Source organism: Panthera pardus, unplaced genomic scaffold (genome assembly GCF_024362965.1).
Source record: "Panthera pardus isolate Hobbes unplaced genomic scaffold, ASM2436296v1 HiC_scaffold_15, whole genome shotgun sequence".
In the NCBI taxonomy this organism is placed as follows: Eukaryota; Metazoa; Chordata; class Mammalia; order Carnivora; family Felidae; genus Panthera; species Panthera pardus.
In genome coordinates this window covers 15532262-15560139 of record NW_026526710.1, presented here as the reverse complement: position 1 = coordinate 15560139, position 27878 = coordinate 15532262, and the positions used below count along the sequence as shown (strand labels likewise).

The 27878-nt window shown below is 40.1% G+C and overlaps 1 protein-coding gene across 9 annotated transcripts in view; it reads right to left on the bottom strand.

Annotated features, from left to right (window-relative positions):
• PRR14L (proline rich 14 like) overlaps window positions 1-27878 on the bottom strand; it is a 59131-nt gene that overhangs the window by 6558 nt on the left and 24695 nt on the right. For 8 of the 9 annotated variants that reach the window (XR_008422165.1, XM_019426780.2, XM_019426781.2 and 5 more), the window contains 4 exons: window positions 15679-20866; window positions 11794-11865; window positions 10973-11144; window positions 10292-10398 (listed from right to left, as the gene is read on the bottom strand). Coding sequence is in view for 8 of the 9 variants with exons in the window: in XM_019426780.2 (XP_019282325.2) it covers window positions 10292-10398; window positions 10973-11144; window positions 11794-11865; window positions 15679-20866 (5539 nt within the window). In the remaining variant the exon portion in view is untranslated. Of the gene's footprint in view, window positions 1-7754; window positions 8020-10291; window positions 10399-10972; window positions 11145-11793; window positions 11866-15678; window positions 20867-27878 lie in introns of those variants that run through there. The other variant, XM_019426783.2, reaches the window with a different exon arrangement.

Here is a 27878-nt window from a genome sequence, read left to right as displayed (position 1 = left end):
TGAAGAAACCAGGTTGTCTGACCTGAGGCTTCCCCAGTCTATATTATGATTACACCCACAAAATATTATTTAACCCGTTCCTCTGAACCAAACATATGGAAAATATTACAGGTATTTCCTATAGATTGACAATTAGATATAAGAGGCATAATCAGATTTAGGTGTTTTGATAGGAAGATTTTTATTTTCTTCTTCTTCTTCTTGTTTAATGTTTACTTATTTTTGAGAGAGAGAGACAGAGCATGGGCAGGGGAGGGGCAGAGAAAGAGGGAGACACAATCTAAAACAAGCTCCAGGCTCTGAGCTGTCAGCACAGAGCCTGATGTGGGGCCCTAACCCATGAACTATGAGGTCATGACCTGAGCCAAAGTTGGATGCTTAATTGACTGAGCCACCCAGGCACCCCGATAGGAAGAGTTTTAGATGGTGGTGTATACTTTCATCCCGAGGGAAAGGATACCTGTTGTTGATCTTTTTAAAATATTACTAGCCACTGAAGAACACTGACTGTATTTATTACTTCTTTAGGGCCATACTTAATGATAGTCTAGCACTCCTTCTCAATTCATTTGCTAGAATTCTTCTGTCTAAATTGAAACTTCATGTTCATCCATTACTTAGTAACCCTGTAGTACACTTTGCACAGGAAAAACAGCTCATGCTTGGTTCTTTCCCTTTATTTACTGATTTCCAAACAATTACTTGGTTCTCTAATCTCATCCAAATATGGCCAATGGATTGTTTTAAAAGTGTCATTATAGGGGTGCCTGGGTGGTTCAGTCGGTTAAGCATCCAACTTCAGCCCAGGTCATGATCTCACAGTCCGTGAGTTCGAGCACCGTGTTGGGCTCTGTGCTGAAAGCTCAGAGCCTGGAGCCTGCTTCAGATTCTGTGTCTCCCTCTCTCTCTGCCCCTCCCCTGCTCATGCTCTGTCTCTGTCTCAAAAATAAATAAAAACATTAAAAAAAAATTTTTAAAAAGTGTCATTATAAACTATTCCATTTAAACATATTTCTTATGCTCCAATCTGTTGCAGTTATTATTCTTTTTGATGCTCTGTTTCATCTGTGGCCAGTGGGAGTTCCAAATTGGTTTCTGAGTCTCTTTGACATGACTTTAGTAGTCTTTGAGAACTTCATCACTTTCTGGTAGGACAAGATATTCTACACTCATCTTGTGCATTTCCTGCTGTAGACCTTTGATCAGTCCTCAAAGAGTTTTGGTTGACATACCATAAAACTTACCCTTTTATTTACTCATTTGTTTATGAGTATACTCAATTCATTTGTTTATTATTCATCGTTGCTACGATGTGGAAGATAATAGCTTCAACCCTCAGGTCACCACACTTATATCAGTAGAAACTTACTGTGATAACTTTTATATTAACTATTAATAGTGTTAACTTATCACCACAAAGTTTCTGTATTTTAAACCTGTTTCATTCAGATAAGAAAAGCAGAGTCTGAAGAGCATGTTAATTAACTTTTTGGTGTCATGTTTTAGTTTCTTTATGAGAATCTTAACTGAGATTCGGTTTGGTTCAATTCCAATTCAGCAAAGAACATGCTTGTGGAAAATATACATAAATAATAATATGTATACAAAATATCATAGTGACTTAGCACTGGCGTTCCAAAAGAGGACAACTACTTTGCTTCTGAGCACTACATTAAAGATGTTGGATGGGCAATCCGAGAGTGAAAGATGAGCCTCCCAGTCATTCTGACTTTGCAAATCAGGGTAGTATGTATCCACATTGTTTCCGGACTGAGGTGAAGGTCTGTGAGCAGAGCTCAGATTCTGGAATTTCTGGCCTCTCAACAAACTGGCTTCTTCAGCGAGACTACATTCACTGGAATGGCACAGTCTGCCTCAAAAGCACAGACACTTTCCGTGGAAAGCCCATCTTGCCCAGGGTGGTTTTGGAGAAAGTCTACATTTGAGTGTCTTCCATCTGCTGGGTCCTCTCTCCCTCATCACTTGATCTGTTTTTTACGATTTCCATCATAAGGAAGGCAGTTTCAGAGCTAACATCAAAAACTCTTTGCATAAGGTGTGGTCTTGAGCCAGAGATATGCTGATATATACACTAAGCAGAATATAGCAACAATTTTTGAAGGTATCTGTTTTCTGGCCTAGAAAATGACCAGGGGACACTTAATACCTAAGATGACCAACTGCTTCTTGAGTAACAATGGCTTTTATACTCTCAGGTAGAACAAATCTATAAATATGACCAAAGAGAAAACATCAGGCATTTGGGGGTGGGTTCAAATTCTGATTTTGAGCAACCATGTCTCTCATTTACAAATGTTTATAGAAGTCATGGCTGCAGAAGTGGTCTATATAAAATAGAAGTCTTAGGGAATTTCTATTCCCCTGAAACCTCCACTATTTTACACAAATGACAGCACTCTATAGACAATTTTGGCTCTAGCATAACATTATCTTAAGATACTGATTATACAAATATATAAAGCAGTGCATCTTGTTTTGTGTGTGTTGTGTGTGTTTTTTAATTTTAGAGAAAGAGAGAGCATGTGCGAGCAGGAAAGAATCTTAAGCAGGATCCACACTCAGTGCAGAGCCCAACACAGGGCTCAATCCCACAACCCTAGGATCATGACTTGAACCGAAATCAAGAGTCTGCCTGGGACTTTCTCTCCCTCTCTCTCTGCTCCTCATCCTCTTGTGCATTCTCACTCTCTCAGAATAAATAAATAAGCATTAAAAAACAAAAACAAAAACAAAAAACAATGAAATTTCCTGTGGGCAGGGGCGGCTGGCTAGCTTAGTCAGTGGAGCATGCAACTCTTGATCTCAGGGCTGAGTTCGAGCCCCACGTTGAAGTTGGAGTTTACATAAAAAAACAAAATTCCTATGGTTTCGTTAAGTATTCTTACAGTCTGATTTGTTTCTATTTAAATTTGATTCATTTGGGATTTTTTCTGGTGAAAGGTCTAAGGTACAGATCCAACTTTATTACTCTTAAAATGGCTACCCAGTTGCCCCAATAGCACTTTACTGAACAGTCAGTCCATCTTTTTACCACTAATTTGAGGGGATACCTTTGTCACATTCTATATTTCTCTATGTAGTCATGTCTACTTCTGGACTTTCTATTTTGTTTTACCAATTTGTATGTTTCTGCTGTGGCATCACACTTCTATTTACTTAGTTATATATATGTATATATTTTTTAAATGCTTATTTATTTTTGAGAGAGAGAGACAAACAGACACAGAGTCTTAAGCAGGCTCCAGGCTCTGAGCTGTCAGTGCAGGGCTCAATGTGGGATCCGAACCCACGAACCATGTGACTATGACCTGAGCTGGAGTCAGAAGCTTAACCAACTGAGCCACGCAGGCATCCGAGTTTACAATATGTTTTAACGTCTCTTAGGATTAACACCTCTCTCATTTCACTCCTTTTCTGAATTTTCCTGGCTATTTTTGCTTCTTTATTTTTCCATGTTAACTCTGACTGTGTGAAACATAAACCTTTCCATTTATTCAAATCTCTTCAGCTCTTGGTCGAGTGAATATATTCAAAGTTTTGTTTACTGGCATGCGCCAGTTATATTATAACTTCTTAGCTCAAAATGTACCCTCCAGAACCTGCTCTGTGAAAATGGAATCCTGGACTCTTGAAGCATTTCTTCTTTAGAGTAAGTATGATGCTAAAAGCTCCGGCAAAAAGAAGGCATTGGGGGAACACTGCTAAGAGGAAAGGAGCTTCTCTTCCTGGTTCTGGTGAACTTTTCCCCCCCATCACTGGTGTATGTTTGTTGGCGTGTCAGGAGGGGGTCATTTGGAGGGGGCTCTGCCCTAGCTGTGTGGCCAGAGTACGTAGTCCCTCAGTGCTCTGGCAACCCTAGCCTGGTGATCATGCCACATGCTTCCTGACACATGTGGGGCACTCCAGGCCATAAGCTTATACCCCAACTTCCTGAGGGCTGTTTCCTGTGGCCCTCCTGAAGGAAACACCACATGCTCCAGGCATTACATCCACAGAGACACCCCTAGTCCTTTTGCATGCCTGCCTGCCTCAGCTCATCTGCACCCTAGAAGTTGTTTGCTATTTCCTGCTTGCCTAGATCTGGCCTTAGCAACCCAGCCATCCAATGGGCTGCACCCATACCCTCACGAACAAAGTCAAAATGCCAACACAGAGGAGGTGGCCCCCCTTCCAAGTTTGTCCTACCTTGAGTACTTTCCCTCAGTCTTAGGGTGCCCTTCAGAATACTCTGTACATCTTTACGGTTACTCTATTTTATATTAAAGTTCCCTTATTTGGGGATCCTGGTTGGCTCAGTTGGTTAAGTGTCTGACTCTTGGTTTCAGCTTAGGTCATGATCTCATGGTTTGTGGGTTTGAGCTCCGCATCAGGCTCCACGCTGGCAATGCAGAGTGTACTTGGGATTCTCTCTCTCTCCTTCTCTCTCTGCCCTTCCCTCCCCTCAAAATAAATAAATAAACTTAAAAAAAATTATTAAGGGGCGCCTGAGTGGCTCAATTGGTTAAGTGTCTAACCAGCTCAGGTCATGATCTCACAGTTCATGAGTTTGAGACCCACACTGGGTTCTCTGTGTCAGCACAGAGCTCACTTGGGATCCTCTGTCTCCCCTCTCTCTGCTTCTCCCCTGCTTGTTCTCTCTCTCTGAGAATAAAGAAACACTTAAAAAAAAGTTTTAAAAAATTATTAAAAAAAAAAAAAGTTCCCCTATTTAAAATACTATGTAGTTTGCAGGGGGACTTGGGTGGCTCAATTGGTTGAGCGTCCAACTCTTCATTTCGGCTCAGGTCATGATCCCAGGGTTGTGGGACTGAATCCTATGTCAGGCTCTGTGCTGAGTGTGGAGCCTGCTTAAGATTCTCTCTCTTTCTCCCTCTGCCCCTCTCCCTTGCTCAAGCTAAGATAAAATTGACAAATAAAATAAAATACCGTGTAGTTTGTCTCCTGATTGGACCCTGACTGACACATGAACTCCCCAGAGCTAAATAAGGTTGCTACTAAATACCCTAGACCAGTGGTATTCACACTAGGGTACCAAGACATGCCAGAGTACATGAAATCCCACTTTTAGGGGAATTAATCTTCCAATCTTTAATTTCCTAGAAGTCATATGTTTGAACACTCATGCAGATTTCTCCATTTCCACAAATTCTTGGGAGAGATGTTGTGTTATTTTTTTTTTCTTTTAATTTTTTTTAACGTTTATTTATTTTTGAGACAGAAAGAGACAGAGCATGAACAGGGGAGGGGCAGAGAGAGAGGGAGACACAGAATCGGAAGCAGGCTCCAGGCTCTGAGCCATCAGCCCAGAGCCCGACACGGGGCTCGAACTCACGGACCGCGAGATTGTGACCTGAGCTGAAGTCGGATGCTTAACCGACTGAGCCACCTAGGCGCCCCGAGATGTTGTGTTATTTTAAAAGTAGGCTTCACACCCAGCACGGAGCCCAAAGCAGGGCTTGAACTCACGACCCTGAGATTAAGACCTGAACTGAGACCAAGAGTCGGATGCCTAATCAACTGAACCACCCAGGTGCCCCTTGCACAAATTCTTTCAGAACAGCACCTATACACCCTGAACTCTGCTTTGGTATATGAAACAAATAACTAATCTTGCTAAGCTCGCTTAGTAAGTTATGAAATTACTGTAAACCTGTATTGGACTTGTCTTTCCCCATTAGGTATAGTTCCCATCACATACAAGAGAGGAGTGGCCTCAGAAATAGGATACTTTGGGTGGTGCCAGAATATTCAGATTTCAAATATGTTGTGGAATGGGTTTGTCAGAGTGACTTTGCCTCATTTATCTCCCGATTATCATCAAACAATGCCTCCTGGCCCTACTTATGAAAGAGAGCTTCAAATATCAATACAGCCGGCTCATGTATTTAATTGTACCCTATGTTTTTTCCAAACTATTCTCAATTCTCATTGACAGTCTGTTACCACTTAGAAAGAAAAGTTCCAATCAACAGCCAATCCTTTCCTTCCTTTTTAAAACATATAATTGAGGGGTGCCTGGGTGGCTCAGCTGGTTAAGCGTCGACTTAGGCTCAGGTCATGACCTCGCCCCATGTTGGGCTCTGTGCTGACAGCTCAGAGCCTGAAGTCTGCTTTGGATTCTGTGTCTCCCTCTCTCTCTGCCCCTCCCCCACTTGAAAAAATTTAAAAAACAACACATATATAGCTGAAATGTTTACTAGGACTATCAAACATTTGAAGATGAAGTGTGTAAAACCCACAGATGAAAAATTTTAAGTAATTTCATTCAGTTAAGGGATAAACTTTTAACAAATTATATAAAGAAATATTTAATCCAATTATTTAATCCTTACATTATTTCATCTTATAAAATGTTATAACTTCTACTGTTAACAACAGCAAAAATTATGATACTGCCATGTCAGTTGGTTTCATAATACACTATTCTCCTACATTAAATACTGAAGCAATCCTAAGATTTACATAAATTAATAGCTTTATTTCTGATTTTTTATGACTCTTAATTATTCCAGAAGTCCAATAATAGAGTTTGTTTCATGCATGCATACACATTTACCGAAGCAATATCATGCTTTCTACCATACTCCTCACTTTGTAATTTATTATTCTAGCTACACATTAGTTTGTTACAAATTCAGGATGAGAAATAGCATTATCACGTTGTTTTAATAATGAATTATTAAAATGAATAAATTAATTATATTTGTTGCATATGATTTTAATTTTGGCTTATGGCTTTCACAAATCTACCTTACAATAAGTTATAAGGATGTGTTCCATATAATAAGGAGTAAGATGTGTTTCATAGTTTATTTCTCAATGGTTTGTATGGTTTTCTTAAAGGTACAGATCAACACATTTACCTGAGTTGGAAAACAAAAGTTAGGAAGAATAATTTGGCAGATGGGCTTGAGTAACAAAAATTGCTTTTGCCAATTAAGTTAATATGTCAAGGGGTAGGGGGATGTAGAAAATGGGTGAAGGGGAGTGGGAGATACAGGCTTCCAGTTATGGAATGAATAAGTCACAAGGATAAAAGGTACAGCACAGGGAATACAGTCAATGGCATTATAATAGTACTGTACTATCGCTTCTTGGCCTTTTGGCTAAGATCAAGTGTAACAGTACTGTACTGTGACAGATGGTAGCTACACTTGTGGGTAGCACCATATATTGTATAGACCTACTGAATCACTATGTTGTACACCTGAAACTAATGTAACATTGTGTCAAGTATATCTATTTTAAAAGTATTTATTTATTTATTTGTTTATTTATTTATTTTTAACGTTTATTTATTTTTGAGACAGAGCATGAACGGGGGAGGGTCAGAGAGAGAGAGGGAGACACAGAATCTGAAACAGGCTCCAGGCTCTGAGCTGTCAGCACAGAGCCCGACGTGGGGCTCGAACTCACAGACCGGGAGATCATGACCTGAGCTGAAGTCGGCCGCTTAACCGACTGAGCCACCCAGGCGCCCCAAAGTTTTTATTTATTTTGAGAGAAAGAGTGTGAGTGGGGCAGGAGCAGAGAGAGGAGAGAGAATCCCAAACAGGCTCCACGCTGCTAGTGCGAAGCCTGACTCAGGGCTCAAACTCATGAACCACGAGACCATGACCTGAGCTGAAATCATGAATCAGATGCTTAACCAACAGAGCCACCCAGGCGCTCCCATTGTTCAAGTATATTAAAAAAAGAAAGAAAGAAAAAGAAAAAAAGTTACATGTCAAGGTTTTTTGATAAATATAATGCATTAAATCTATAACTTGAAGATTTTTTGACAAAAGAGTATCTGAATAGCTCATCAAAAGATATCTTAGGCAAAGGTTTATTAAAAATCTTATTTTTTCAACCCCTTTCACTGTATTAGATTAAAGTTATCTCTAAGTGAAAGACCAACATACAAATTATTAGGCATTTGACACTTACTGGTCAGATCTTTTTGGTGTACTGCCCATACAATGAGATACTTGCTCCTTCAATGCCTGGTAACAGAACCTATGTAAGTCAGCACTTTTCAATCCTTTGCTTTCAAAAAAATAGGTGATAAATCATTAAATATAATTTGATGATAGATCACTGGGTGATTTTTTGGCACTTACTTGAAAGAAGTTCAAAGGACTGAATGTCATTACTATATTAAAACTTTCTCCACTCCCAACTACTTACTTATATATACATAAAAGATTTTTTAGAACTTCTATCTACATATACATGCAAGATAGAATATATCTGATTCTGAATCCTATTTCATTCACTAGTAGTAAGTACTATTCAACCTAGGATATCTGAAATATTTTAAACATTTCTCTTATAAAGACTTGATAGGATGATCAATAAAAGCAGTGTGAGATAAAAATATATTAAGACAAGACCACTTGGGAAATGTGGAACGTCAATTATGATCATAGTAACAGTAACTATTGCATTTGTGTTGTGTGAAGCAATACAATAGGTACCAGTACACATTTTTTTTCCTTTTTCTTTTGAAAGTAGGCTCTATGCCCAATGGGGAGGCTTCAACTTGAACCCTTAAAGAGTTGTAGGCTCTACCAACTGAGCCAGTCAGGTGCCCCCACATTTTTTACTCAATTGGACTGCATAGTAATCTTAAGTGTTGGGAATTCTTACCCACATTTTACAGATGTGTTCTTGACACTCAGGAAATTTCATTAATTTACCCTGGGGTTACTAAGGAACCAGTGTTAGGCTTCCATTTGCCAATGAGAAATGGAGTGAAAACCACCACAAGAGAATATAACTCTGGAGATCTTTTTAAAATACTTATAATTTCACAGTGTGTCTGTATAGTACATATTACAACAAATACTAATTTGGTAATTTTTTCTTTCCACTTCTCTTTACAGGATTAGCAAATTATCTCTGTCATAAAAAATAAATCTTGGGGCGCCTGGGTGGCTCAGTCAGTTGAGCGTCCGACTTCGGCTCAGGTCATGATCTCGCGGTCTGTGAGTTAGAGCCCCGCGTCGGACTCTGTGCTGACAGCTTGGAGCCCGGAGCCTGCTTCGGATTCTGTGTCTCCCTCTCTCTCTGCCCCTCCCCCACTCATGCTCTGTCTCTCTCTGTCAAAAATAAACAAATACTAAAAAAATTAAAGGGGCGCCTGGGTGGCTCAGTCGGTTGAGCGGCCGACTTTGGCTCAGGTCATGATCTCACGGTCCGTGAGTTCAAGCCCCGCATCGGGCTCTGTGCTGACAGCTCGGAGCCTGGAGCCTGGAGCCTGTTTCGGATTCTGTGTCTCCCTCTCTCTGACCCTCCCCCATTCATGCTCTGTCTGTCTCTGTCTCAAAAATAAATAAACGTTAAAAAAATAAATAAATTAATTAAAAAAAAAAATCTTTAGAAGCCAAGTTTTTAAAGGTCATGATATAGACCATAGCATGGATTTGGCATTTTCTGAAAGAAAGAAAGAAAGAAAGAAAGAAAGAAAGAAAGAAAGAAAGAAAGAAAGAAAGAAAGAAAGAAAGAAAGAAAGAAAGAAAGAAAGAAAGAAAGAAAGAAAGAAAGAAAGAAAGAAAGAAAAGAAAAGAAAAGAAAAGAAAAGAAAAGAAAAGAAAAGAAAAGAAAAGAAAAGAAAAGAAAAGAAAAGAAAAGAAAAGAAAAGAAAAGAAAAGAAAAGAAAAGAAAAGAAAAGAAAAGAAAAGAAAAGAAAAGAAAAGAAAAGAAAAGAAAAGAAAAGAAAAGAAAAGAAAAGAAAAGAAAAGAAAAGAAAAGAAAAGAAAAGAAAAGAAAAGAAAAGAAAAGAAAAGAAAAGAAAAGAAAAGAAAAGAAAAGAAAGAAATTTAACTTCTTTCCCTCATGACCTTTAGGTCCCTCCTCAACTTTGCATATAGAATGCTGTGAGCTTGGGCTGTGGGGTCAGGTAAAACCTGTGTGAGACGGAAACCACCTGTGCCATGACTGATACATGGCCTAACACAGGTGTCATAACCACTCAGCCTCAGCACCCTCATCAAAACTTGGGGGTGACAATAGTGCTTACCTCCCAACACCACTGGGGGATGACCAGACTATGTATGCGAAGGGACAGCATAATATCTAGCATAGTGAGCTTGATAAAAATGATTAAGAATGCATTACAAAATCCCTGGCACATAAACCTCTGGCCACATTACCAATTAATTCTTTTGGATAACTTCCTAGAAGTATGATAAATAGCTCAGAGTATATAATTATTTAAAAGCTCATTATATTGTGCCAAACAATTTTCCAAAAATGTGAACCTATGTGTATTAGAGAAGGAACTCACCTTTTGGGTCGAGGAAGGCCCATGGGGGTAAGATTAGGGTCTGGTTTAGGAATGGTTTTCCGGATACGAATCTGTGAGACTTTCTTTGGCCTCTTCTCTGGCTCGGCCTATTTTTAAGGGTTAAGAAGAAAGACGGTCAAGTTATAAGACATTTAAAATACATGAAGTCTCTTTTGACACTCAAGATTTTACTTCCTCAGTTTATAGATGGCTCTAGTAAGTAGTTGATGACAAAGCTCCCCTTACTCCCGCTAACAGTGTTTTCAACAACTGCTCCCTTATACTATTGGAAGAGAATCACCCATTCAGCTCAGATATTGAGATTAGCAATATGAAAGTCTATCAACTGCTGGAGACAGAGACAGTTTGCAAAATTGAAGAACATCATTGTTCACTCATCTTTGAATGCATGAAGCACCTCGTTGGTCCAACTCACTCTCTAAACCCTGTTAAATGTTATCATCAAGAAAAAAGGATCTGGAAAACAATGCAGATTAAGAGACCCAATGTAGCTTTGGTGGCTAAGGAGAAAAACTCCTGCCTTGGTAATCTTCAGCACTCAGCTGAAGCTAACGGTGATAAGGAAAGACACTCAGAGGCCTGTGTACCAATCATGTGATCTGTAGTCCTCAGTGGACATGCCCAGTAGCACTCACAACTCCATCAGCACTTTACATTTACCTCCTTCTGTTCTGGAGGACTGCTCTGTGGATGGGGGCATGCTGCTGCCACATCATCTAGCTCATCAAATCCAGGAACCGGGAACTCGGAGGCTGAAAGCAGGAGCTTGGTGACAGCTGAGTCTGTTACTAAGCAAGACTTTGGTACCAAGGCAGGGAACGGAGGCTCTAGTCTAGCACCATGGACAGAAAAACAAAGAAGAAAATATGAGATGGGTTTCACTTTCTATCTTGGCACATTCAACTTCTTAACATCAGACTAAGGTTGAAGATCTTCCCTTTTTCAGCAATGACATTTCCAGTCAACCTGTTTTCTAGTTCCTTCTGGACACCTCCTGTGTCTACATATGTAAAAACTTCCAAGAATGCAATCAATTTCATTGGTATGGAGCAGTTTTATAAGGAAAGATATAAAAGGACAGACTTTTTGGAAGAAAAAGACATTTAGTGAACTGAACAATGAACTGTGCTCAGATGAGATCAATCCCATCCAGACAATGAAGTCGGTTGCATGATTAAGAAATAGCTTGAGAGGGAACTTGTAGTACAATGAGCTGACTAGTTTTTCTCTTTTTTTTTTTTTCAATAGCTAGTATTGATTACATATTCTTAGTTAATACTTATAAAACATGCCTGAATCTTGGACCAGGTTTAGGAGAACAAGACATCAGAATCATGCTACACCAGACCCATGCCATCAGCTAGTGTGCTCTCTCAGGTGCTGTGCTCGCTTGCACATTCACTTTCCTCTCTCTCTCTCTCTCACACACACACACACACACACTGCAAGCCCTTATGTTCCAGGCACTGCTGCAGGCTTACCTCATCTGACTGCCATTGGTGTTATAAGTAGCTTCCATGCCTGGAAGAGGCACATACGGTAACATGGTGTGGCTGAAGTGAAGCAAAAGTACAGAAGCAATTAGGGCAGTAGAACAACAGGAAAGTTTTGATGCCATTGGGGGTACTCAAAAGGTTTTGATGCCATTGACGGCACATGATGCTTGATTAGGCCCTAGGAAGATAAGAAATGTCATTCACTCAGAAAGAAGCCCACCCCCCACCCCCATCCCAGTGATGAGAATTACATTTACGTGCCCATCACTGGAATGGAGGCAGGCTGACAGAAAGATTATTTTCTAACTTACCTTAATTATTTTCTAACTTAAAAAGAAGGTAGAGAGAGAAATAAAGAAAGGACAGTAACAGGAGGGAATAAGAATGACTTGGAGTCTTATATCTTCTAATGAAGTTGTTGAATACATAAATTAGAGATTTAAAAAAATAATTTACAGCTAAAAAAATTTGTATTATTCATCTCTATGTTAATACCATTAACATAAAGTCTAACTTCTATATCCTTACAGAAGAAACTTTTTTTTTTAAAGTTTATTTTGAGAGCACGGGAGTAAGCGGGGGTAGGGGAGGAGCAGAGAGAGAGGGAGTCAATCCCAAACAGGATCTGTGCTGTCAGGGCAGAGGCTGATGCGGGACTCAAACTCATGAACAGTGAGATTATGATCTGAACTGAAATCAAGAGTCAGACGCTTAGCCGACTGAGCCACCCAGGAGCCCCAAAACTCTTTTCTTTAAAGCCAAGTTCACGTAAAACATGGTTATGTAGAAGAAAACTGTTAACAGGGTTAGCTCCTTTGTAATCAAGCTTTTATTTTTATTATTGAAGCAATGGTATTCATCACTTATAGCTACATCAATATGTGATGTTGGAGAGCTTTTTGTGCCTCTCAAAGTAAAACCTGCATCAGTTTCTATTGAATTTGGAACTCAGTATAGGTTTAATCAGTGAGGCATTGGTATGATGACCATAATACAATCCATCTCCTCTTAGAAGTAGATTTGTTCAAGGTCTAGGAAACACAAATAATTCAGATTTTTAGGATGTTTAGCACCAACTCAGGATTCCTTGAGGGCTACTGATAAAAGGAAAGAGGTGGAATGGTACACTGAAAAAGCAGCTGACCAAATCAGCAATCAGGAGACCCTGGGTCTAGATCAAGCTCAGCTGAAATACTAACCAGTTGAGTGATCCGGGTTAGAAAAAGCCACGTGTCTTAGGCTCCTCATCTATAAAAGCAGCAAAAAGGAGGCCAGTTCAACCTATATTATAGAGTGCTGAAGGTCCAAATAAGAAAATTCTATTGGGGAGGCGCTTGGCTGCCTTTGTTGGTAGAGCATGCGACTCTTGATCTTAGGGTCCTTGAGTTGGAGCCCCATGTTGGGTATAGGTTACTTAAATATATAAAACCTTAAAAAAAATTCTATGGAGGGCACCTGGGTGGCTCAGCCGTTAAGCATCTGATTTCGGCTCAGGTCATGATTTCATGGTTCGTGAGTTCGAGTCCCACATCGGGTAAGCTTGAGCCCTGCTTTGGGTGAATCCGGGCCCCAATTTGGTGAGCACAAGCCCTGCTTCACGTAAAATAAGAGCCCGCTTTGGGTGAGCTCCATTCCTCTCTCTTTCTCCCCCTCCGTTCTTCCCTCTGCCCCTCCTAGGATTCTTTCTCTCGTTCACTTGTTCCCCAACCCCCCCCCCCCCCCAAATCTATGGAAACATAAATTAGCACAGAGCCCGATGTGGAGCTTGAACTCATGAACCATGAGATCATGATCTGAGCTGAAGTCAAGAGTTGGGTGCTTAACCGACTGAGACACGCAGGTGCCTGTATCATGTGTAACATTTCTAAATGTGTTTAAAAGCAGCAAAGTTCACGGGGCGCCTGGGTGGCTCAGTCGGTTAAGCGTCCGACTTCAGCTCAGGTCACGATCTCGCGGTCCATGAGTTCGAGCCCCGCGTCAGGCTCTGGGCTGATGGCTCAGAGCCTGGAGCCTGCTTCCGATTCTGTGTCTTCCTCTCTCTCTGCCCCTCCCCTGTTCATGCTCTGTCTCTCTCTGTCTCAAAAATAAGTAAACGTTAAAAAAATTAAAAAAATAAAATAAAATAAAAGCAAAGTTCTAAACTCAAAGCCAAGGTATATAATGTTAAGGCACTTCTAGAGCCAACAAGAAGGAAAAGTCCCTACAAACGCTTCCATTAAAATAAAAATTAAAATAAAATAAATAAAATAAAAATAAATAAATAAAAATACTAGAGATAGGAAGGGGGAGAGAATATATTCCACACTGGAATACACAAAAGTCAGGAGGGAAAGAGTTCTCAAGGAAGAAAGAGCCAAAGGGCCACACATTTTCACAGGGTGAAATGAAGAACTAGTCTGTACTCTAACCTCAGGCATGAACATAGTTAAAAAAAATTTTTTTAATGTTTGTTTATTTTTGAGAGAGACAGAGACAGACTGCAAATGGGTCAGGGGCAGAGAGAGAGGGAGACACAGAATCTGAAGCAGCCTCCAGGCTCTGAGCTGTCAGCACAGAGCCCGACATGGGGCTTGAACTCACAAGCTGTGAGATCATGACCTGAGCCGAAGTAGGATGCTCAACCTACTGAGCCACCCAGGTGCTCCTGGCATGAACATAGTTTAAAGAAGGTAACATGATTTAAAGCTGCATGTCACACACTGACCAGAGAGTGCTTATGAGAGTATAGAGGCATACTGACAAACTAGACAAAATAAAAGCAGTATACCATCATTTAAAACAATTTGATTCATTCTAATGTATTTTTTTTGTGGCTGCATTATAAGAACATTTTTCTATTAACTATAAGATAAGTAGTTATGGTAGCATTAGTCTTTCAATTTCAATCAGCCATGTTGAGGTTCTGGGGTGTTTTTCTGAAACGTTTTTATTTACTTAGGTTTCTGCTAAGATGCTCAAGGAACTTTCCAATATGTGCCAGACAGCTTTATAGTGACAGAGAATGACTCTACATAAGAGATTGCACAGATATACAAAGAACAAGGCCTCTACCAGGCTGTTTGGAATTTTGAGGCTTGGTGGGTGTTGAATTTTTAAACTATAGCAATGATAAGGGCCAATTTAAAAAAAAAAAAATTAAGTTTCTGTTTATTCGAGGGATTACAAACAGGAAGATTTATCTATCATGTCTAAAGCAGATTTTTAGGGATATAATTCAATAATTTTTTTCCTATTATTTCTAATAAGAAGGTAAAATGATATTGAAATCATTTTCAACTATTCTAAGGGGTCAAACCACTCTTTTCCCGTTCACTTAAAATTCTACAAATTGTACAACTATAGTATGAAAATGCCAATCTTTGAAGCCTTTCTGCTCTAAAGAGAAATCCAGAGGTTCAGGAACTAGATTTGGTGATACCTACATAATTACTTTATTTACTTAAAGAGTACTTATTCTGTGCCCTAGTTATACACAAAATACTCAATTAGGTGCTGACTGTATATTTTATGAACAAGGTATCATAAGCCATTATTTGTCACTACTTGCAAGTCTTCTAACTTGTAATGGTATTTGTTTTTTGCAAGGTGTGGGCAAGGATAGAAAAGCAGAGAGTCAAAAGATTTGATAGTTTGCAGAATGAATTGGACAGAACAAAGAATGGTAAAAATACAGGGGTAGATCCTGCAGGAAAACTAGAGGGGTCTATGCTTAAGAACTATGGCTACATTTTCTCAGCATAGATTTGGCACAGAAAACAGAAAATATAGGCACGAAGACTCTAAATAGCCTTGCAGTTCCAGCCCTCAACTTTCCTCAGAGGTTGGAAAGCAAACATGGGACATTTGCAAAGAACAGGAGATGGATTTTACCTGTTTGTGGTGCTCAGAGTTGGCTGCCTCTTGCTGTGAGTGGAATGAAAAGTAGAGATTTCAAAGGGGCAGGTAGAAGGCCCACGCTGGCTCCAAATGGATAGCACTCGGCCCACCGAGTAGGGCAGAGAACAGAAGACCTTGTCTGCTATGGAGGCTGGAGATCTTAACCCCTTTAAGCCTTGTGTAAACTGGGTCATGAAGAGCCTCTGCATTGTAGGCATGTGACTGGAGAAGCTCCGTTTTTTTGTCCAGATTCGGTAACATCCAGGAGAACAAAGTGCTAGAAGTGTGTGAAGGCCAAGGACAGAGCAGCCTGCTCTGGTCTGGACTATGGCGGTGCCTCCATAGTCTTGGAGAGGACCTGGAGGCTGTGAAGGAGCCTGGGCATATGCCTGACCATGGGGGCCAGTGTCTTCCCTGAATGTGGCCATCCCAGGGCAACTGTGGGATAAGAAGAAAGAAAAGGTCCATTTGGGAGGTTGAGACAGGCACCTAGGGGCCTCTCCTAAGGCGAGCCTGGCTGGAGCACAGTGCTCAGGAAAAGTCCTTGGGGACTCAGTCATGCACTCAGAGCCCGATTTCATGTGAAAAGACATCGGGAAAATTTCGGAACCAAATAGCAGTGATGGCACCTTGTTGCTCAAATCTATGAAGCTCATTTTGATGGCTTCGAGCGAATAAAGTGTCAAGGGCTTACTGTTAGGTCTCTTATCCCATCCACTAGATGCCAAATATGGATTCAGCTGCATTGTATTGTATGAAAATCCATCCAGAAACCTTTTGTATCTGAGCCGCTTGTAGCTTTTAGCCACTGGAAGAAGTTCAGAGGAACATCGCCGATATCTTAGTTTCTGGGTCTTTGTGGCGGGGACCAGTCTGGAGGCAAGAATGGACAGCTTGTTTAGTAAGGCTGATTCTTTGGTAGGCTTCCTAACATTCAGGCTCCTCAAGGAATGGCACGGAGTCACCTTCTGCTTTGGTATGTGGCTCATTAAGCTCCTGGTTGGTACTGTTTCAGGTTCCAATTGTGCGGGTGCAGACATAGCACATGAACTGAGAAATCTGTGTGCTTTTGTGGGAATGGTTTCAGAGGAACTCTTTAAAAAGGCAGAACTTCTGATTTTACTTATTTTTTTCCCAATGTTGACTTGCTCCTGATAGGAAACTTTCTTACATGTTCGATGGGGCTGCTTCTTTAAGGGAAGCACTCTTTTCTGATATGAAGTGTTCCCAAAGGCACCGTGTATTTCATCACATCCAGCAGAGTTGGGGTTTTGTGCTTTCTGAGGGGCACCACGAAGGCAAGGATCTGTGTATGACACCATGTCTGTTTTTAATGGATGGCACAAGCTTTCCTCCTTTGGATTTTCCAGCTTCTGAAACTGTGCAGCAGTGCTGCCCTTGGCTAGCTTTGCTAGAGTGATTTCCTTCATCATGGTGGACTCACCTTTGCAATCCTTAGTTTGGTTCTTATCTTGCACTTCATCTGACAACACATTAGATGATGCACATTGTTCCAATATCCTGTGTGCGTCCTTTTGACGTAGATATTCCTCTTCATTCTGTAACATGTAGTCCAAAGCCCTCTGGCTTTGTAGCTCTTCAGTATCACCAAGCATCCTCTGGGATTTAGAGTGGGTCTGAGAAATCTCTCTCCCTTTATTATTACCAGCTTCTCTGGTGATCATCTTCTCAGACTCTTCACTGACAGTTAAGTAACCCAGGGGTCCCCTCTGATGTGCTTCAGTTTCTTCTCCTTTCAACTTAGTTTCTGTTTCCATTGTCAAAGGCAAATTTTGCATACTGCTGTCTATTCTGAGTCCTTCACTAGAATTACTCCCATCCCCTGGCGCTCCTTCCTTTGTCTCAAGCAGGACTGTGCGGTGCTCTATGTTTTCACAAAGGATTTTACCATCTTTTGGTTTAAAAGGTTTTTTCAGCTCAGTTTCTCCACTATTAACATTACTTTCTGAATTTTCTTGAGAAAACAGATACAAAGGCATTGTCTCAATGGATTTCAGGCTCCCTATGGGAACAGGGCTCTCATCCGGGCATCCAGAAGACAGTAACTCTTCTGAGGAAATTCCAAAGGTATTTTCCTTGTCAAACTCAGAATTTATTTCCAGTCTTGATCCTTCAATCATTCCTTGTGTTTCTCTCAGGGATGCTTCTTTAACTTGCTCTTCATGATAAGTATTATCTAAGGACACATTTATACCATCCAATATTTTTGTATTTGATTCATGATCTGCAACAGACTCTATCTCACTGGCACAAGAGTCTGGACACACTTCCACTTCACAATCTTTTAATGATCTGCATACTTTCTCTTCACATGATTTTTTCATTTCCAGAGGCTCCACTTTAGAGGAAGTAGCATCTGGAAAATCTGAGTCCTGGTCAATCATTCTGATAAATGCAGCATTCAGTTCTCCTCTCTGAGGCAGAGTACTCACTGAGGTATCCTGTAACGTCAGTCCATCTTGTCCTGCACCACCATCAAGGGTACTAGATGTCTGTAAGTCCAACATGCTTTCTGTAGACTTATTACCACAGTCTGTGTAGACAGTGTCTACCATGCCATCTGTGGACTCCTCACAACCAGAAATATGTCCATCGTCTCCTTTCAAATTGCCTTTCTTTGAACTACCACCAGACAAAGGGTTGTTACTGCCTGAACCAACTAACAGATCCTTTTGATTGTTGCTTACCTCTCTGTTAGGTTCTGTAACAGTCTCCCTCTCATCACCATGTAGTGTCTGCTTAGCTGGTTTATCTTCACTTCTGCATTCATCTGGTCTGTTTTGGTTACTCTGGCAGTCAAGAACTTTATCTCCTTTTTGATCAAGAGTTTCAACTGCTTGGCTCATGGTTTTGAAACTGGAGAACATAATAGTAGGAGACTGGTCCAAAAATTTTTCAGGGCTTGGAATGTTTGCAGATAAATTTAGTTCTGGTGTGGAACAGTCAGAGATGTTATACTCGCAAAACACGGTCTCTTTAGGTACATCCCATTCCTTTGCTTTCAGACTTTCCTCACGGGGCTGGGTGTGACTGGTGGTAGGAATGGTTTTGTCTGAAGCTTCACTACTTAACATGCCTACTGGTGTATCGTTTCTGATCTGATTTCCTGGGAGGCTGCCTTTAGTTTCTCCCCTAGCAAGTTCACTTTCTTCTGATGTGTAACCCACTTTATGGGTGCTACTTTCCGTGCAGACTTCTCTTCTTTGGGAGTGGTCACTGCTGTGCTGAAATGCATCTTCACACTTGGTTATTAAAGAGTTTTCAACTTCTAGGATGATTCTGCTGGACTCAAACTCAGCACAAACAGAACACATGCTCTTTTCTCGTGCATTTTTATTTACACAATGACAGCTAGAGAGATCCTGAGATTGAACACTTTGACATTCCATAGCAGAGACCTCCTGAGGCAAGACTGCGGATTCTTTCTTTCTTGAGAGAAGGCTGGAATGTAGATGTACTATTCCTGAATCAGCCATCTTGTCTTTTCTTTCTAGGCTTCCTGGTTTGATGTTTAAGGTGGGATTGTTTGAAGAGGCACCACAGGTTTTGTCACCTGATGGAGAGATGTCTTTCATTTTTGTTTTGATGGGAATGGTCTGGGTATCAGCAGTGACATCTGCTCCATCCTCTAATGGAGGGTGATGGCTCTGTTGGGAATCCTCGCTTGTTGCTAAAGACATCTCTTTGTTAGCTGACAACTTTGCATGGTCTTGAGAATTAAGCGGCACTTGATTTAAAGCACATTCACTTTCTATTTTGTTTATAACCAGTTCATTGGTACGAGGAAGTTCATTCATCTCACAGGCAGTGCTCTGCTCATCTAAATGTGAACTATCGTCCAGTGAGGTCTGTACAGCTTGTTCTGACTCAGGTCTGTAATCAAGTTCTAGGGATAGTGGTAACTGAGCAGTATCTTTCTTGGGTTTTGACACCTCATTCATAGGACTTATCTGGTCCTCTGGCATTAAACTCACAAGGGATTTTCTTTCATTCAGAAATTCATTACATGATGCTTCATTTAACGGGGTGTTGCCTTCCAGATTTTTCTGGGTGCAGACTAAGGAGTTAGAATCTTTACTGTAAATCTTTTCAGTTACCATATTGGGCTCTATAGTGGTTGTCTGTTCTGGCTCTTCAATCTGCATTAAGGAGGAAAAACTGTTCTCTTCAGAGTGTCTGCCTGGATGGCTCATATCTGTAGAAGTTCCTCTATGGTCCTCATGGTTTGTCAAGCTACCTTGAGTGTCTAAAGTGATTTTTAAGTCATTTTTTTTTAACGTTACTTCCGTGGCTTCGGTGAAAGAATTGGGCACTAAAGAAACAGGGCTGTCTGTATGGATACTGTCTTGAATGCAACAGTTACCATGAATATTCACTTTTGGGGAGGTAACAGTCTCTTTTTCACCAGGACAATGACCATTAGCATCCTCTTCTGGTTGCCTGGCATTAACAAGAAAGAGTTCCCCTCTTTCACTCCTAAGGTTCAAAAACTGTTCATTTTCTCTTCTAGTAGCCAAGTTCTTGCTTTGATCACCCCCATCAAAACAGGAATTGTCTGTCTTCTTAGCAGATCCCTTCAGCAAGCCATCAAAACCACATGTTTCTAAGGATGTTGTTCTGGATTCTGGACCAGACAAACTTGATGAGAAATATGAAATGTCAGAATTTTCTTCTAAGGGTTCTACACAAACTACATTTCTTGTGGCCCTGGGACTGCCATGGGCAAAACTGTGGTTTTCATTATGGTGGCCGAGAATCTGTTGGTGATTGTCATCTGCTTCACAGACAAGGTTTAACTTAGACAACTCTTCCTTCTCACTGTCCACTTTGGAAATGGCACTGTTCCCTGGTAATAATGACAACCAAGAAGGACAAGTTTTTAATTCTTCACATTCTTTTTCTTTAGAAGATGCTTCTGTTAATCCAGGGTCCACAAAGATTAAAGGCTCTAGGGAAACTAATGTGCTGGTTTCTGAAACCTCACCACTGGTCATGGTTTTGTCTACTTCTGGGTATTCGCTGCACCCAGCTGAGAGACCTTTACTCACATTGCCATTCTTGTGTCCTTCATTATAATCCGTCTTAGTCCCATTGACCTTCATACCTTGTACTTCTTCAGTAGATATAAGCAGAGTTCCAGTTGTAATTTGTACATTTCCTTCTGCCCAAGAGAAATAAATCCAAATAAGTATGCAATCATAAAAAAAACAAAACCGTGTGCTATACTTTCATGAATTTAATCATGCAACCAACAGTGACAAAAAAGATCCAACTCAAAAAGCAAATTACAAAGTTAGTACACTGTACCATTGGTTTTGTTCTTTTATGCAAAATATGACAGAGGGCCACAAGTGTACTTGGCAGAAAATAGATAATTTTGAACTAACACCCTTCTCTTGGTATTAGTAATTTAAACGTACTTACATACCTAGATAATTAACTATAATAAGGAAACTTATATGTAATCCAGAGTCTTAAGAAGCTTCCATTCTAAAACATTAATAAAGAAGACCCACAATAATAGCTTATATTATTCAATGACCATCTTATTACCTGAATAATACTAAATTAATCATAAATAAATTACCTCTTTGAAAAAGAACAGTTACACACAAAACCTATGTTAAAGAGATTAACATATAAGTTGAATATTAGTTTTGAACCAAATTACTTACAGTAACTGCTTCCCTACAAGGCTGGTCATGAGCTGGTAATTATTGAAGCTGAGTGACAGATACATGTGGGTTTAGTATACTCTCCACTTCTCAATAAATTAAAAACTTTCTACTATGAAACATTAAAAAACAAACAAAAAACTTTCTAAGAATGTAAATGCAATTCATAAAGAAGTTTTATTGTTCAGAATTTCTCTGAAATCCTAGGTATAAGATGCAGTATGAAGTTCCCTGAACTTGTTAAACTACAAAAAAAATTTTCTTCCTTGCTCTTTTTAGAAAACTAGCACAAAGTTATATACATGTAAATTATGTACATATTTGCATGCATACACATATGTTAACAAAATACCTGCACTAAACAGATAAAGCTAAATGCAAATCAATCTTCAACCTAAAGAACTAATTCTCACTAGAATATAAACTCCATGAGCGTAAGGGTCATGTTTATCTTGGTCTCTCCCTTTCCTTATTGCCCAGCCTAATACCTGGTATATAATAGCACTCAATAAATCTGTGGAATTAATAAATGAATACAGTTAGGTCAAACCAACAAATGCTATCACTAGTGTCTTCCTAGAACTTCCTTATCCATTTCTCAACTGATACTGACAGCAGCAATTCTGAGAGAAAGAACAGCAACTCTGAAGGCAGGTGGGTTCTGTGATCTTACTTACCTCACTGAGTCTGTTTCCTCCTTTGAAAAAGAGGAGAAGTACACTTACCTCAGTGCTACTTTGAGGATTAAATTAAATAACACATGTAAACCACCACCTGGTACAGTGCCTGCCATTTAAAGAAAAACTGCTTTTCCTTTGCTCTGCTTTCTTTCTTATCTTACTGGACCTGAGAATAGTTAAAATGATAAACTTAATGACTATGCTAGGATAGGACACAATGTTTAAAAATGTTTGGAGTCAGCAAATACTTGATGGATAAATGCATATTGGATTCCACAAGTTTGTACAGATTCCAAAAACATAAGGTAGTCTCAAAATCCTAATGCCCTACATGGTATTTGTCTTTTTGAAACCAGCCTACTTTCTACATCATAGCAGACAATTCTACCCTATTTAGAAATTCCTAACTGCATTTACCCCAAATGGTTTAGTGTATCTCTTCTCCAGACACTATGGCATTCATTAAACCATTTGTGTAAATTCTGGGCTTTTCTACTCTGTTCCAGCACCATCTTAGTTGAATCCTTCATTATAACTTCTCAGGAAAGCTGTAAAACTCCTCCCTCTCCAAACTGTTCACTGTGCAAAGCCCTTAAGGCAAGATTCTCCCTCAGAGCCCTTACCTGCTGGAAGAATACCTGTTCTCAACTTAGTTGAGAATCTTAGGGAGGAGGTAGGGGAACACTCATTTCCCAGGTGGTATAATGCTGAAGGCTGGCTGGGGAACAGGGGTTGTGTACTGCTTGAAAACAAAATGATACTCTGCTTACTCCTTTACTTGACTGATTGACTGACTGACTGACTGACTGACTGGGGGAGCAGGCAGAGAGAGTAGACAGTCCCAGGTAGAGGATGTGGGACTTGAACTCACAAACTGTGAGATCATGACCTGAGCTGAAGTCGGATGCTCAACCAACTGAGCCACCCATGTACCCCTCTTTTACTTGTGGTTTTTTGTTTTTTTTTATGTAGAGACTTTTTTTTAAAGTTTATTTATTTTGAGAGAGGGAGAGAGGGAGAGAGGGTGAGAGGGTGAGAGGGTGAGAGACAGACAGACAGACAGACAGACAGTGGGACAGGGGCAGAGATAAGGGAGAAAGAGAATCCCAAGCAGGCTCTGTGCTGTCACCACAGAACCTGATGCAGGTCTCGAACTCATAACTGCACGATCATGACCTGAGCTGAAGTTGGACACTTAACCGACTGAGCCACTCAGGTACCCTCTTTTACTTTTTAATTAACCACATTGACTTTGAAATCTCAAAGAATTTCATTTCATTTTATTTTACACGTTTATTTATTGACAGAGAGAGAGAGAATGCAGGAGAGGGGCAGAGAGAGAGGGAGAGAGAATCCCAAGCAGGTTCCACGTTGTCAGTGCAGAGCCTGACGTGGGGCTTGATCTCACCAACCATGAGATCATGACCTGAGCTAAAATCCAGTGTCAGATGCTTAACTGAGCCACCCAGGCTCCCAAAGAAGCAGGAGTTTAATGATCACTGAGGACCTAATACCCAACACTGACCTAGGCACATATCAGGTCAATGATAGATGTTGTCTGAATGAAGTTAGGAAAGTTGTTGAAAGTATTAGGTATACTCCCATCCAGCAACTTCACTTCTGGGTATATATTGAAAAGAAATGAAATCACTATTCTAAAAAGATATGTGTACCCCCATGTTCACTGCAGCATTATTTACAGAGTGAGACATGGAAACAACCCTAAATATCCACTGATGAATGAATGGATAAAGAAAATATGGCTCATAAAAAAAAAAAAAGTACATATGTATATTGGAGGGTGAAACGTATTCTGTGAGGTATGCGCCCATTTTAGAATCACAGGCATTTCATTACCTCAGCTGAAGGTCCTTAGATTTGTAGTTTTATAACCATTGAAAAGGTGTTTATGTTTGCAGAATTTGACAAACTAACCCTGAAACTCAAATAAAAATGCAAGGGAAGGGCACTTGGATGGCTCAATCAGTTAAGCCTCCGACTTCGGCTCAAGTCATTATCTTGCGGTTTGTGAGTTCCAGCACCATGTCGGGCTCTGTGCTGACAGCTCGGAGCCTGGAGCCTGCTTCAGATTGTGTCTCCCTCTCTCTCTCTGCCCCTCCCCTGCTCTCACTCTGTCTCTCTGTCTCTCTCAAAAATAAACATTAAATTTTTTTTTTTTTTTAAATGCCAAGGGACACATAATAGCCAAAATGATCTTGAAAAAGAACAAAGATGGGAGACTCATGCTTCCTTTTTTTTTTTTTTTTCTAAATTTTTTTAACGTTTATTTATTATTGAGAGATGGAGAGACACAGAGCATGAGCAGGGGAGGGGTAGGGAGAGAGGGAGACACAGAATCTGAAGCAGGCTCCAGGCTCTGAGCTGTCAGCACAGAGCCCAAAGCGGGACTCGAACTCACAAACTGCGAGATCATGACCTGAGCTGCAGTTGGTCGCTTAACCAACTGAGCCACCCAGGCGCCCCTCATGCTTCCTGATTTCAAAAACAAAGTTGCAGTAATGGAAACAGTCCAGCCCTGGCACAGGACAGACATAAAGAGCAAGAGAATTAGAACTGAATGCCCAGAAATAAACTCTAACACATATAGTTAGTCAACAGATTTTGACAAAGCAGCTTTTCAACAAATGGTGAATGGTGCTGGGGTAACTGGATACCCACATGCAAATGAATAAATTTGGATCCTGTCTTATACACAAAAATTAACTCAATGTAGATCAGAGACGTAAATGTAAGAGCTGAAACTATAAAACTCTTAGAAGTAAACACAAGAGTATTTCTTAATGATATTGGTAAAGAGTTCTTAGCTAAGATGCTGAAACACAAGTGATAAAAAGAAGACTGATAAATTGAACTTCATCAAAACTAAAATCTTTTGTGCTTCAAAGGAAAACCAAGAAGTGAAAAGGCAGGCAACCCACTGGTGGGGGAAAATATCTGTAAATCATCTATCTGATAAAGGATCTATATTTAGAATATATAAAGAATTCTCATAACTCAATAATAAAAATGGGCAGAGGGAGTGTAACTCCCCATTCCTTAGGTACAGGCATAGTGACTTCCTTACAAACAGAACAGTATGGAAATGGGGTGAGGGAAGTAACCTGACAGTGGAGAACACTCACAAACACTACTTCATGTTTATAGTATGTGCCCTTGATATGATGTGATGAAAATGGCACTTTACCTGTGTAATTTTCCTCCCCCAAACCTGTAACTCCACTCTTATGATAAAAACATAAGATAATCCCAATGGTGAGCCATTCTACAATATACCTGACCAGTAACCTTCAAAACTCTTAAGGTCTTCCCAAAACAAGGAAAGTGTGAGAAACTGTCACAGTCAAGAAGAGCCAAAGGAGACCTGAGGACTGAATGCAATATGGTACCCTGGATGGGATTCTAGAACAGGAAAAGGATATTAGGTAAAAACTAAGGACACTTGATTAAACTTCAGTTAATAATAATGTATCAACATTGTACAATAACAAATGTATTTACTAATACATTAACAATAGAGGAAATTGTGCATATTGGGGGTGGGGGTGTGGTTAATGGAAACTCTGTATTATCTGCTCAGATTCTCTGTAAATCCAAAATTCCTCCAAAAATAAATTATTAATTTTTGAAAAGTTAAAAAAAAAGCAAAGGCTTCAGACATTTTCCCAAAAATATACAAATGGTCAATGAGCACATCGAAAAATGCTCAACATCATTAGTCATCAGAGAAAAGAAAATCAAAACCACAATACCACTCCACATGCATTGAAATGGATATAATTTAAAACAAATCAGAAAATAACAAGTGTTGGACAGGATGCAGAAAAACTAGAACCTTCATGTGTTGCTGGTGGGATTGGAAAACAGTGCAACCATTTTGGAAAATAGTTTGGCAATTCTTCAAAATGCTGAACAGAGTTTCCAATAACCCACCAATTCTACTCCTAGGTATCTACTCAAGAGAACTGAAACCTTATATTCACACAAAACCTGTACATAAATGCTGACAACAGCATTATTCGTAATAGCCAAAGAGTGAAAACAACCCAAATATCCATCAGATAAATGGATATGATTAAATATTATTCAGCCATAAAAATTAATGAAGTACTTCAAAATGCTAGATCATGGATGAACCTTAAAAATCTTTATGCCAAGGGGTGGCTGGATGGCTTGGTTGGTTGAGCATCTGACTTTGGCTCAGGTCGTAATCTGGGTTCATGGGTTTGAGCCTCGCGTCAGGGTCTGTGCTACAGCTCAGAGCCCGGAGACTGCTTCTGATTCTGCATCCCTTTCTCTCTGCCCCTCCCCTGCTTGTGCTCTGTCTCTGCCTCTCAAAAATAAATAAATGTTAAAAAAAAATTAAAAAAAAAAAAAATCTTTATGCCAAGTGAAAGCAGTCACAAAAGACTGCACATTGTAAGGTCTCATTTATATAAAATATCCAGAACAGGCAAATCTATAGAGACAAGAGCAAATTAGTAGCTGGAAGAGATTGGGGGTAAGGAAGAATGGGGAACAAAGAATGAATGTTAAGGGGTACAAACATGTTTCTTTAGGGAATGATGAAGAACTGTGGTGATGGCTGTGCTCTATATTTTTTTTTTTTTAAATATTTTTTTCAACGTTTTTTTATTTATTTTTGGGACAGAGAGAGACAGAGCATGAACGGGGAGGGGCAGAGAGAGGGAGACACAGAATCGGAAACAGGCTCCAGGCTCCGAGCCATCAGCCCAGAGCCCGACGCGGGGCTCGAACTCACGGACCGCGAGATCGTGACCTGGCTGAAGTCGGACGCTTAACCGACTGCGCCACCCAGGCGCCCCGGCTGTGCTCTATATTTAAGAAAACCACTGAATTGTCTATTTCAAACAAATGAACTTTATAGTATGTAAAAATTATACCTCAATACAACTGTTTTTAAAAGAGCACTTACTCCCTGATCGTAATACAAGTAACATAAAAAAACTTAGACTTTTTTTGGTGTTATCTCCATATAACCATAATTAGGGACAGACATGCTGGAGGTTGACAAGGATTTAACAGTATTTCTGTCAAAACCTTTTTTTCCTGGATCAAAAAATCAAGTGGTGAGACTGGGGCACTAAATATGACATTCATTTTGGCATATCCTACATCTTGTCCTCAGAAAAATGTGCCAAGGTTAGCAATATTGTCATGTCTTATAAAATGAAGCTCTCCTGTGGGGAGGCTCACAGTGGTAGGTAGGAGGACAGTGGCAGACAACCCTACAAACTTTTGTCACTTCCTTAGCTTCTTCTGACCACTGAACATGTGATTTTCTAAATTACAAATGAATTAATAAAGGAGTTGAAAAAGGATCCAACTGCTTATCTGGAACTCATATATTGCTGGTAGGAATCCCAAATGGTATAACCACTCTGGAAAACAGACTGGTAGTTTCTTTTTTCTTAAAAAAAATTTTTTTAATGTTTTATTTTATATTTGAGAGAGAGAGGGAGAGCGAGCACAAGCAGGGGAGGGGCAGAGATATGGAGATAGAATCTGAAGCAGACTCCAGACTCTGAGCTGTCAGCACAGAGCCTGATGCAGGGCTCGAACTCACAAGCAGTGAGATCATGACCTGAGCTGAAGTTGGACACTTAACCAACGGAGCCACCCAGGCACCCCTCTTTTTTTCCTTTTAAACTTTATTTATTTACTTTGAGAGAGAAAAGGGGGAGAGAGAGAGAGAAGCGAGTGTGCACTCCAGCAGGGGAGGGGCAGAGAGAGAGGGAGAGAGAGAATTCTCTTGGGAATGAATTTGCGTCCCCTGCAC